Source organism: Haliotis asinina, chromosome 3, assembly GCF_037392515.1.
Source record: "Haliotis asinina isolate JCU_RB_2024 chromosome 3, JCU_Hal_asi_v2, whole genome shotgun sequence".
NCBI classification, from domain to species: Eukaryota; Metazoa; Mollusca; class Gastropoda; order Lepetellida; family Haliotidae; genus Haliotis; species Haliotis asinina.
The window spans coordinates 11,991,565-12,005,519 of NC_090282.1; the positions used below are offsets into that span (position 1 = coordinate 11,991,565).

Genomic DNA, 13,955 nt, shown 5'->3' on the forward strand with positions numbered 1-13,955 from the left:
CATGGTGAGCACTACAGGAAGAGGAATCAACTGTGGATCCATATCAAATGATCCCTGCACTTACACAATGCCAGGTTTATTTCCCGCCACGGGTGTTCACGAGACAGATGCTACCATATACAGGTACCCTTACATGTTGAAAATGACACATAACATTGAGTAATGAACCAAAATTAGCACTTCGTCACACTATCCCAGGTGCGTAATCTACTTCCAAATATGGAATGACTGCAAGAGGGGAATTCCTTGTGTGACGTCACGAGTTATCTCCCGAACGAGGCTCACAACGGGAATCGCCCTTTACATGTGAGTGCAGAGCGATATATCTTGACAACAGTCGGTCTACATTTTGAGATTGTTTCATACATTGGAGAACAAAATGCAGGTATGTTGCAAGAAGGGAAATGATGTTTCGCGGTGAACCCAGAAAAGCAATTGCACAGTCCCGTTACGGGGAGGGTTTTTTTAATCTTCAGAGTGAGTGAGCGTGGGGTGGCTTAGATTGTTGCGTGGAGAAATGGTTTCTTTCTTCAAGAAGATTCGTTGTGATTCCCGGTCAGTTCTGACCGTTCGTTTCATTTTATAACTGGAGTGATAGAAGTATCCCACTGCTGTTGTGACACACAGAACTAAGGGATCTATTTGAGTACTGGTGACTTAACATGCAGAAAAGAGGAAGTCACAATTTAAATTAAAACATTTAATATTGATTTAAGAAACCCATATAATCTTGACAGTGTATATACTTGATGATCAGAAAGAACAATAGTCATGCTGGTGTCTCGGATTAGACTGTGTCTTATGTGTATAACAGTCTTGTCAGTACTGAGATGTTTAAGACATGAACGTTTTTAGGGCAAATCAAGGCAAAAGGGAACATTTCACCATTTTTGTAAATTACTTTGGCAAGGAAATTGTAGATTTCTACATTATTATTTGTGATGCCCACTTTGGGGATCCCTTATATCATATTGCTTGAATATTGATAATACTGGAGTAACACTTTTTCATTGACTCCATCACATTTCAGCAATCATGTCCAGGTTTGTCAAAAATAAAGCTAGGTTTGTTTTGTCCTGTTCTCCTGGTGACATGGCTTTGCCATTCCAGCATTTATTAAAAATGAGCGGGTCTACATTCAATGACCTGTAATGCGTACATTGTCATTTTGGTACATGCTAAGTATACTGGGATACCTAGACCAGTCATTTCACAAAATCAACAGGGAGCAATCGTTAATTTAAATCTTACATCGTAAAAGGTTACTCTTACCAGGAGAAAATCACATAGCTGGCCATGAGACTGTTGTGGCCTAATCTGAATCTCTGTTATATTCAGATTTCATTATCATGATAGCATTGATGGTTTTCTAACTAGACAGGATTGAATTTGTTAAAACAAAAAGGATTAGTTTATTATGTTTGTAACAGTCTGTTACAGTTTGACATTTCACTCATTCCAATTTGAATCCGTTAAGTTGTTTTTATCAACAAACATTTTTTTCCAATGGGTTGATTGATATTATAAATGAGAATGACCACATCCCTCCAGTAACACATCATATATGTTACAGCTAGGGTATATCTAAAACTATCGGAAACACCTTTAGAAGGTACAAAACGTGGGGACTGAAAGTAGTTTAACTTAGTATTGTTTGATATATGAACTCTCACTTCGATGAATATCAAGAGAGTGTCCTATAAGACATTACATAGTCCAAAATGACTTGACTAGGAGTTGTTTTGAACAAAGATGTGTCGTGGCATTTATTATTAAAGCATAGCTACCTTGTAATCTCTTGCTTGAGTCTTGTCTTCAAGTTATAAGATTACACAAGCTGGCATTTATTATGCATACATCAATGATCATAAATAAGTCAGCTGTACCAGATATGTGTATGTTGTCTGTAATATATTGCTGAGATATGCCAAAGATATACACATGCATCTTCTATCACAATGGTTCATTTAACGTAGGATACCAGAGGACTGTACTATTTCCTCAAAATCTGGTTTACATCTAACGCACACTGCAGGCCAAACCGTACTTAGTCATGCATGCAACCAACCAGAACAAGTGTTGTTTTAATGAGTCTGTGTTTTGGGAGGATACCGTATCACTGAGCAGACAGTGACTTTATGTGTGCACATGAGTGAGTGAGTGAGTTTAATTTTATGCTGCACTTAGCAATATTCCAGCTATATTGCGGCGGTCTGTAAATAATCGAGTCTGGATGAGACAATCCAGTGATCAACAACATGAGCATCGATCTGCACAACTGGGAACTGATGATATGTGTCAAGCAAGTCAGCTAGTCTGACCACCCGATCCCGTTAGTCGCCTCTTACGACAAGCATAGTCGCCTTTTATGGCAAGCGTGGATTGCTGAAGGCCTATCCTACCCCGGGACCTTCACAGGTCGTGTGCACATGATGGCATATTGTCTGTAGTACCCGAGATTGGTGCACTCAGTAGTACTAACAGAAGCACTTTGCCATAAGTTAAATCGTATAGGTAACTCGATTGGGTGTGAATATGATGCAGGGTAATTAGAGCGTCCCGTAAAATCCCCAAGCATGTTGGTTACAAGACTCTATCTTGGATTTCATTTGCTCTGTATTCTGCATGTTGTAAATTTGATTATTATGAATATCATTATGATTCTTTATGTTATGTTGACCTGGGACATCAGTGCAGAACCAAGGCCATGATGGTGTGATTTTTGCATGATATGAGTAAATCATGACATGTGACTGTAAACTACATTCACTGGTGAAATTATAAACAAGAACATTTACCTATATATCAATGAGAACATTTACCTATACCTCAAGTATATCTTGTGTACTTTACATAAACTGTGTTTTTCTGATGACCCTTTATAAAGTGGTAAGGTAAACATATGTGATGGTGTGTTCCTAATTGACAAGACCACACAATATCTCTGGGTAACACGTTTTATACGTCCCAAGGACTATACGAGGAACAAGATAGCAGATTGCACTTATAGGTCTGTTGTGTTCATGGTTATGAATAATACACCAAAAGAATAAGGGTGAAATGATCCGCATTATTCATGACAATATGACAATATATTAATACATTTTAAATCAGGGGTTTATCATAGATATAGATCTTCTCAAAGGCAGGTGTTCTGCGTTGAGTGTGATATCGGTAAAAGTTCCCAAATTAATGTTAAAAGATCCTGCCTTAGTTACATTAGTTATAACAATTGTAACTGCACCTGCTGCACCAATAAACTCCAAGAGCTAGATGTCTTACTGCAATGTGTGCAGTGCTGATATGCCTGTATCATGCTTACATTTAAGGACAACTCATGGTCATTCAATTCCCTTTTGCTAAAGTTAATTATTGTTTTACCAGATTACCCAACAATTTTGCATTTGCTTTAGAATGCTAATAAATCTAAGATTGGGCTACATTGTTATACTAATCCTTTTTCAAAATGATATCGAAAGATTCCAGTTGCTTATGTATAATGTTAAATGATGCACATGTCCATTTTGCATCAGATATTGTAAGACAAGGGAAAAGAAAATATACATCTGTGGAATGTTCATGTTCTTAGATCACATGGACTAATGTCATAGTTAACGTTGTAGAGCACCTTTAGTTCATTCTGGCTGTTGTTGCAGGACCCAAATGCTGACACTGAATGGAATGATGTACTCAGAGCTAAAGGCATCATCCCACCCAAAGAACAGGAAGTCACTGAAGATGACTTGGTCAACATGGTGGAGCAGACCATTCAGGAAAAGAGCCAAGGTCAGTACAATACAGCTGTCACAACCTTTGTCAATGCAACACAGCTGTCACAACTTTTGTCGATACCTTACAGCTGTCACAACCTTTGTCGATACAATACAGCTGTCACAACCTTTGTCAGTACAGTACAGCTCACACAGCCAAGGTCAGTACTATACAGCTCACAGAGTCAAGGTCAGTACAATACAGCTCTCACAGCCATTGTCAGTACAATACAGCTCTCACAGCCATTGTCAGTACAATATAGCTCACACAGCCAAGGTCAGTAAAATACAGGTCTAACAGCCATTGTCAGTAAAATACAGTCCTCACAGCCTAGGTGAGTACAATACAGCTCAGAGAGCCAAGTTCAGTAAAATACAGCTCTCACAGCCAAGGTCAGTACAATACAGCTCTCACAGCCAAGGTCAGTACAATACAGCTCACACAGCCACTATATATGACACAGATTATATATGACCAAGATCTTGTATGGATAAATTCTCTTTTAATTCTTTGAGATACGTGAAGGTCCCAGGGTTGAATACCCCTTCAGCAATCCATGCTTGCCATAAAAGGCAAATATGCTTGTCGTAAGGGGCCACTGACAGGATCGGATGGTAAGGCTCACTGACCTAGTTGACACATGTCATCGCTTCCCAGACACAGGTCAATGCTCATGTTGTTGATCACTGGATTGTCTCATCCAGACTCGATTATTTACAGACCACCACCATATAGCTGGAACATTGCTGAGTGTGGCATAAAATTAAGCTCACTCACTCACTTTAATTTTTTGACACAGAGTGTTTCAGGGTCATTTCTGACCCCTTCATCGGGTGAACTGGTGAAGGGGTCTGAACTGACCTGAAAAATTGTGTGTCAAAGAATTAAAAGAAGAGTTATCTATAAAAGATCTAGGTCATATAGAACAACTTTCTAAATGCAGCTAAAAGAGATCCTTCAGATGTTCAGGATTCTGTCACTAGCGTCAGGATCTACCATGTAGTGAAACAAGGCTTTTTATCCCCATAAATATATAATTATGATAGACTAATGTAAATTCCCATGTCAGTTCTAAAATTGCTCTCTGACACCCTGATTGTGCCTTGCTGTCTCAGGAAAGGCCTTAGCTGACATGAATCTGGATGAACTTGATGAGAATGAAGATGACATCGATGAGGAAGAAGAGAGGATGTTTGAAGAGTACAAGTGAGTGGTTATCTAGACAGCATGGAGAAAGTATTTCCAGTTCTTAGAAATGTTTTCCTGTTTGCCTGTATACAGTAGCTACTCTGAAGGCCAGTGCTAAAATCACTGATTAACTTCCTGTTACTCTCTGATTCCAGGAGACAAAGAATTGCGGAAATGAAAGCAGCACAGTTGAAGAGTAACTATGGCGATGTCTTAGAGATCACAAAGGCTGACTGGGTGAAGGAAGTGAACAAGGCTGGCGAGGATGTGTGGGTGGTGGTACATGTGTACCAAGATGGGTAAGATATTTCACCCCCCCCAGGTACCATCCCCATAGGGTGACACTGCATCAGCCGACTGATTCAGTTGTAGAATGCTTCAAGGATCATCAATGATTTACTTCATTTTTTCATATTAGTTCTGACCCAAATATCAAATACTGTAAACGTACTTATGTTCGCATGGTGCAAATTTCACGGAGTTGTCAGTTTAGATTACATCGCACGGTTGATTATTCGCGGAATCATTAATTGCCGGAAGTGCCAGCTGTCTGTTTCACTGTCACTAACAGAAATAAAAACAATCAGAGTGGCTTAACCTGACATGCGGCATGGATTGCTAAGTCAGAGGAAATCCCTGCCTGTCCAATATATACAGTAATACGGTTACTCACGGAAGTGTTAAGAACTTAGGAAGTGACACATTGTGATGGTATACTACATAAAGCGCTGAAAAACACATCAGTGTTATGTTCCGAATTCTGACGATTTGATGATGGCATTGCGAATGTGGCTAATTGACTATCAATTACAAGTAAATGAACTGCTAAAGTGTATGAAGTTGTGATTTCAAACATCCAAGTTGTTGAGAATGTGTTAACTGAATATCAGTTACGAGTACTAATGAACTTCTATAAAGTTTTAATGAATAAATAAAATGCTGCTGTATTATTTCTTTCCGAGTTGTTTCAAAGTAATCCGTTTTGTATCAAACAGTGTATAAACAGTGTAGCATTTTCAGTTTTGAACCTTTCATAAAAGCAACATAATGGGTGCAGATGTGAATAATAAACATCATAAAAAACATAGTGTGTTATTATTGAAATAAAGGACAAAAGAGCTTTTGCTCTTGGTACATTTCCATGAAGCGGTTTTAGGGCTAAGGTTGTAGATGACTTGTTGACAAAGAGTGTAAGCAGTAGGCCTGTAGATGCAAGGAATTCATTAATATATAACTACAATGTGTCTTGTTTTTCAGCATACCTTTGTGTAAGCTGATGAATCAACATTTATCAAACCTCGCCAGAAAGTTCCCAGCAACCAAGTTTGTGAAAGGCGTGTCCTCAGTCTGCATCCCTAACTATCCAGACAAGAACCTACCAACTGTGTTTATCTACTGTAATGATGACCTCAAGAAACAGTTTATTGGACCAATAGCATTCGGGGGGATGAATCTTAAACAGGATGGTGAGACTGGCTAAATATTGGTTAGAAATATATACATTTGACATATTGAAACCAATACAAAGATATTGATATCTTATGGCACTGTGCAGAGTTGTCTCCCTTTGTCATGAATTCATGGTCCTGAATTAAAAATTCCAGATTCACCCTGGCTATTTGTCTAGGTATAATATGACCATAACTGTATAACAGATAAAGGTCTAAGACATGACTGATTTAAGTCTTTCCTTCACCTCATCCTCGCATGATACGTTATGGTGTAGATACTGATAAGAACAGTATTGAACATTACTGAGTCAATTAACCCAGCTACATCAAAGATATCAGGTGCTGAACATGCTCAGTGGGTGAGTTTGCTTTTATGCTGCTTTTAGCAATATTCCATCAATATCACCTGAAGTGGGCTTCAGTGGTTGTACCCATTTAGTTAATTGAATACAGGTCTTCAGCATGACAAGCAAAAGCTTTAACCACTAGCCTACCCCACAGCCCCTGAACATGTTCAGTGGATATGAACTCTGACTGGGTAATTATTGTGTTCTAGGAACACTGAGAGTAATGGGGACAAACACAGTCTAGCAGTGTGCAAATATCAGGGCAGATTTGATCCAATGTATCCTTCACATTGTACCCTGTGAAGGTGACCAACATGAACAGTGAACTGTTGTTTTGTTTCAGAGCTCGAGTGGATGCTTGCTCAGATAGGTGCTGTGAAAACTGACTTGGAGGAATCACCTAAGAAGGAGATCAGAGATGTCATGAACTTGGCAGTGCGGCAAAGTGCACTAAATGATGACAGTGACGATGACTACTGAACTTCCATGTATACCCATTTTAACTGATATTAAGCTGGAGTTCCTTATCATTCCCTCAGTGAGGGGTGGGACACTGTGCCAAGGGAGACCACTCCTCTACATCAAAACATCCACACCATACAAGGGTTCATATTTGACATACCATACTCATGAGTATGCCAGTGTGATTATTTGGCCATTCCTGCTAGATAATGGGCCTTCATTTACTAAGTCACATACATATTTTCCTTCTGAGATCCTTCATATTGTTATTGAGTTGAAATGTAAAACAAATTTATATGAACCTCTTCTCTATTTCTTTAGTTTGAAATACAGGATGAGAATGTTTTGGGTCAAGTTTACTATATTTAAGCTGGAATGTTTGTGAAATATCGGAGAAATGGTTTTACATTGTTTACTTGAGAACAAAGCCAAATATTGGGTTGTATATCTGTATTCCTGATTGGTAAGGTTCACAGGAGGCCATTAAGATAGAAAGCCAGGTTGGGATGGCACCTATTCGTAGTTTCTGCTTGCCCAAGGGATAGTTTTGTTCTGATAGTAAGTACGATGATATACAATCAAATGGATAATGTTTATTTATTGTCTTAAAGATATCTAGGTCATTTCATGAAAGTATTGTGAAAAACATTATTGGACTGGCTAAGTAAGCAATACTTTAAAAATGTTCATATGATCTGGAGATAACTACAAGGCCATGTACCCTCCTGTTCATAAAATGTGCAGACAGTGTCTGTGTCTTGGACTTCCATGCTTCTCTGTGTTCACAACTGATATGTTCTTGATGGCAGATCCTGAAAGGAAGTAAAGCATTGTGCAGTGTCTGCAGATGCCTGCATGTTCACAATAAACAATGCCTGATGACGAGGGACTCATCATCAGCATATTGTGCTTCGTTGAAGCTAAGTTTTTCTTTGCTAATTTGTTTCAAGAAGTGCTTCCTTTCTGGAGTTTGTATCATGATAGTTTTCCATTAGTTGGGATAGTTGGCATGACAAGCTTCTGATTATCACATACTGGACAAAGATAGTTAGGGATGTATGTAAATTTTTAAATCATTAATAGTTATATATTTATTTATTGACACTCTTATGAGATATCAGTCATAAAAATACCAAAATCCCTTACTTGTTTGTCGAGTATAGATATGAAGACCGATGTAATGGCAGCCTCTTATTGTCATAATCTTGGTTGTCATGGGAACCTCTGATATTCCCTACTTACAGCAATACATCAGTGTTAATGTGTACAGAGAAACCAGTGATTCCGATTGTGTAGAAGTTGTGCTTAATGTGATGCATGACTAGTCAGTTAATGCCACTTTCAGATTTATAAAAATCATGCAATGTATCCATCCAAATTAGCAACTGTCCTAACTTTTCCATGCCGTGTGAATCGTTCTTTGACTTGACAAAACCTATAAAGTTGTTTTGCATGACACTAACAGATAGCTGCCATCTCCTTCTTTTGACTTCTGTGTTCCATGTTTAGAACGTTTGTGTCTCTTTGGTCACCTGGAAGGTTTTGATTTTGTTGATGATGCATTTGCCAATACACATCTTCCTTTAATAGCTATACGTTTGAGTACAAAATATCCACCACTTCCTTGGTTAACATTTAGAATCAGAGTGATTAGGTTATAGTTATTCCAGGTAGCATTGACAATGAAAATAAGTAAAGGGAATCAGAATGTGTTTCACCATTAATTGTCTTATGTAGGTTTCACTTTACCAGCCAAATAAAACTTTGTGAAGAGAATCATGTAAACACATTTTATATGATTATATTTGTTTTTACTCTACAAGCCAGTTTTTCACTATTCCGTTCTGAATCAGAACCTGGCTTTGGTTGAGTGTATACTGTTTTTGTATTCAGTCATATGCCATTGATGAAGCATCAGTGCACCATTCTACGGTTTTATGTTGATGGTACGTCTTCGAAATGTACAAGTATTTGTTGAAGCATCTTACATGTAAATGTGAACGTTATTTTTTAGTTGATTACTTTTAAATTGCGATCAAAGACTTGATCACTATTTTATTGTATGTTGGACATTTCATTATTCGTAATCCTATCATTTATGATTATCCTGATTCAGGAAGATTTTTAACCTGAAAGGTAGGTGGGGAGTTATCTCCCCAATCATTTATCTTGATAGCACTGTAAGAGATTAGTCTCAGAACATTAGTACATCTAGATTTCACTCTGTGGTACTGCATGTGCTGTGACAATCATTACTTAGGATAGCAAACTGTGTTAATGACAAATGCCTGTTGTTGTCTGTCAGGGTGAATATTATGGATTTAAGTATTGTTAGTGGTCCCTCTTCCATATTAAACAGAGTTGCCTCCCTTTGTATCTGATAGGTTTTATTTCATCATCATAAGGACACATGATCTGCATCCTGTTGTGTTTTCTGCCCATGTTTACCATGTTGTGATGTAACTCAACTACTGTGGAACTTGTCAATTAGGTCAGTGCATCAGATTAAATCGATTAACGACTGCAATGAACTGCCATTGTAGTCAGCCTAGACGTAGGCCTGATATCATTACAATACATGTAGCAAATCATAGTTTAGAATATTTTTCCAAAACCAAGAGTCCACTCCAGAATATACTTAAACTGGCATTTGTACATGAAAGAATTTACTGATCCACAGAAAGAAAAAAAACCCAATGGTTCATGAATACGTCTCCAGTTCACTGTGTAATTGTTTTGATGTATCAATATGAGAAAAGGAAATCTGGTTCATAAATGATAACCAAGATATAGTAAAAGATGGTTCTTTGTGTGATGTTGCCTGGCACTTTAGCACAAGGTGAGTCTGTCATACCAGGTGACTTGCAGCCCTACTCTACTGTTGTCCATGCATGGTATCTCAGTGGGCTAGTATCATAAAACTGGCATAAATAAAGGACTAACTACACATGAAACCATCCTGAACACAATACCATATTTCTCCTGATATTTATGTAGGGATAGCCACATGGGGAAGTTTATGGCCCGAAACAGCCATTTCGCAATAAGGATGTGAAGATGTATATTGCTAGGATGATGTAAATGAGATCAATAGTGTTTGAATATATGTTCTCACCCGCTGTGTGAATGGTGTGCTCCTTCCATGCCTTGAGATTGTCTGTGATGTTGGATACGAAGCTGTTCTGATTGTGTTTCAACATGCTGCTGTACATTGTCAGTCCAGTGACAAAACTCCCAAGCAACATTTTTTAGATTGATTCTGATTTTAGGTTCCCTTAAATACTCACAGTTGGGAAAATTAGTCTGAAACCTGTATTTTTCCACCAAAAGCAAACTTTCATCTTTCCCATAAGGGAGGAGTTCCTGTGTTAGGGTTATCTCCAAAACCTACAAATTAATGCTGATCATATATTCAGGTGACTTCATGAAGAACACCACACCAACATTATTTATGTGTTTAGTAATGACTGTCCAGAAATTTCCACTATATGATATTGTAATTTAAGAAATATAGGTCTGGGCCACGCTGTGTACCATGCCCAGTTGTGATTTTTCATTACATAATAACATTATCATGTGATTGATCATGTTAGTTTTGTCATTATAGCATTTGTCTATAATATGTACATGTATTGCCATGTTTCTTAGTTCTACACAAAAAACTGTCTTGTATATACATTATTTATGTGTTGTAGCTTTGTACTTAATGTGATATACCTCCTCATGTGTGGATATCCATTGTTTAAATCATTGCTACAGTATGTTGAAACAGGAATAATTCTAATATATTAATAAACATGGATAGAAATAACTCATAGAGATGGAGGTTAAACTAGACCTTTCATTTCATTTTCCAGCAAAATGTCTAACCCATATGCTGCGGATTTCTTAAATTTAAGTACTCAAAAGAGCTATAACATTTATCAAACAGTTCAGTGTTAAAAAATCATTTTCTGTCTACCATGATGTGTTTTGGGACATTACAAAGTTTAGCACAGTGGAATAAATGTGTCTCAGTATGTGGAAAGTCACATTTGTCTTTGCTTAATAACTAAACAAATATGGATATGGATTGTTGTCATGCAAAATCATGTGAAAATATGAACTGCTTGGAAATCTGCAATGACTATATTTGCAAAGAGTTATGGAATATAATGTAAAATTTTAAATGGTTAGGTGGCATATTGGCTGATAATTAATTATGTGTTTAAGTTGATTTTCACTATTTTGCTTTTCCCCCATGAATTTTTATTTTTACAGAGATGCTTGGCTACCCATATGAATCACAACTGTGCGTAGTCCATTTTCATGTAGTTTATAAAGTCCACCACAGATTGTTTTTACATTGAATAAAAATGTGAAAACAAATTTTTCTTTGTTGTTTTTTGCCCTAAAAGTTTCTATATTTGTTAGACGTGTGAGCAGCAGGTGTCTATGCTTTTGTGAAGTGTAAACAGCAGTTTCTATACTTTTTTGAAGTGTGAACAGCAGTGTCATGTTACAGTTAATAATTTGCTGTGACAAAAGGTATAAGAAATCCCCTCAGAACCAGCAAAATGTAAGAGACAAGTCTATAAAATATCCAGTATTATGTATTGACCAAAAAGCAAGATACAATGATTCACAATACAGGTTTCTAGTACAATGCAGCTGAGTCAAATCTAGAGTATTGAGTCACAAATATAATATGAACTCACCCAAGTCTATGTTTGAGAGTGAGAGACAGTTATAGTGAATGTTACACGGTGAGCGGTCAGTCTTAGGCCGATGTTGACAATCAGACGAAGAAGCAAACAGATGACACAACTCGAGGATAACTCAGAGGGTAATGCCAGGTGTGTTGTCAACACAACAACCAGCCTTATATGTATACAGTCACTGATTTTTAGCATTCCAGTGAAGTATGAAACCTTCGCGTTCGGCCTCGTGTTTACCAACAGTCAAAACACACACCCAAAGGAGGCAACTCTAAAGCGCTACCTGTAAGACGTGCCGCTAATTACCGTGGTATGAAATGTGACCCATATCAACCATTACTCAAAATACTAAACATTGTGACAGTAATAGCTATCACTAAATCAATAACACAAATTACAGAACACCCACTCTCGTACACTCACTGAACAGCAGTGTGTGTACTTTTGTGAAGTGTGAACAGCAGTGTCAGTGTGTGTGTGTGAACAGCATGGTGAATTAGAGGTGGATAGAATGGCTGATGGTGTTAGGTGGAAAGGTGCAGGTGGGAGATGGGCCGGGTGACAATATCTAGGGTGAGATATGAGATAGATTGTGGTAGAGCAGGTGTAGCGGTGGTGGTAGGAGTGGGGGTAGATGGGAGTTAAGGGTAACGGGTGGGGTGCCAGTGGAGAGGCACAGGGTGAGGTTAGGGTATGGTTAGGGAATATTCTGATTCTGATTCTGATTCTGATTCAGATGCTGCTGAAAGGATTTGAGGCATGTGTTGGTTTTGCCTTTGTTGAAATTTCACGCCAATGCATTGTCACTAGATGAAATATTGTGCTGTAATGTTTCTAATGAGCGCAACATGTCAAAAACGTTTTAAGGATAGTTTACAGCGGATGGTAAATTAAAATAAACAGTCAGAAATAGTAATACATCACTGATAGCAGCACAGAGATACGGTTGATCAGGAACGACAAAACTGGTTGATAAAAAAGTGGTATTTTACATGCATTGAAAATGTCAGCAGTAACTAAATGAGTAGGTTTGTGTCAGCCCAGCAATTCGATCAATGCTGTAGTAAACTATCAGCTGTCTGCGCAGAAAGCATGTTAGGCACAAACGCTTCTGGCGATCGCAGAACGGATGGTTATCCGTTAAACAAACACAATAAATGACTACTTCATAATCTAGCGTCCGCGGCATGGCCGCCCTTAGACAACAAAACGTTGTCATGGAAACTGATTTATTGAGTGTCGGCAAAGGCAGAACCCATACGCAGGCAACACGCTCTGCAATGAGGGAACAGGTCACTTTTGGGTCACCATTAACTGTATGACAACATGTGTGGAATCGATTCGAACATAGGTATAGGAAATATTAGTATCATCGTTAATTCCGTGGGCATGCGTACAGTTGAGCACGTGCTGACAGCCCGTACAGCCAAAAGCAGGTGTTCGTTTGACAGTTAAAGTCGTCTGCTCGTTATTCAGTGGAGACGGCAAGTGGTGCACAACATCTTTGGAAGATTTGTTGAACAGCTGGACTGACGAAAAATATGCGTGTGTCACATCGGTGAGTATTGAAGTGTTTTCCTTTTATTCATTCCATGCTGAAATATTGATGACGGTATGTTGATTTATTTGCGTGCATGCGTGTGAGCTGAGAATTGAGATATACGTCAAATAGGTGTCTCTTTCAACAAATGTTTATCAAAATACTGTATCAAATCAAATGCTATATTTTGTGTGTGTACCTTCCGTTCAGTAAATGGATACATTTAAAGAAGTAGATCTATACATTTTCTTAAACGACTTTTGTCACCTACCATCTCCACCTCTTGACGTAATATATCTCGACAGGTAAATCCATGGTGACATACCAATGTGAAAGCTAAAACACTACAGTGGTACTTTGCTTTTTGTTTGTAATTTCATTTACATTCATCTGTATGGAATATCAATCGTGTCACGGTGTTTTGTGTATTTTGGGGAAATATGCATCTTTCCGGGAAGTCTAGACTTCGTTTTTGTTTTACTAATCGATATATTATGAC

At 38.0% G+C, this 13,955-nt stretch overlaps 2 protein-coding genes across 2 annotated transcripts in view; both read left to right on the plus strand.

Annotated features, from left to right (window-relative positions):
- The first annotated feature begins 283 nt into the window (after positions 1–283).
- Positions 284–11,587, plus strand: LOC137277481 (phosducin-like protein 3). Its single transcript, XM_067809220.1, has 6 exons — positions 284–385; positions 3,657–3,786; positions 4,887–4,977; positions 5,115–5,258; positions 6,217–6,425; positions 7,101–11,587. Exons 1-6 carry the CDS (start codon positions 380–382, stop codon positions 7,235–7,237), a joined length of 717 nt encoding a protein of 238 aa, XP_067665321.1. The 5' UTR covers positions 284–379; the 3' UTR covers positions 7,238–11,587.
- Positions 11,588–13,344: 1,757 nt separating this feature from the next.
- LOC137279226 (uncharacterized) overlaps positions 13,345–13,955 on the plus strand; it is a 49,232-nt gene continuing 48,621 nt past the window's right edge. The window contains exon 1 of the mRNA XM_067811726.1: positions 13,345–13,474. The gene's annotated coding sequence lies outside the window, so the exon portion shown is untranslated. The remainder of the gene's footprint in view (positions 13,475–13,955) is intronic.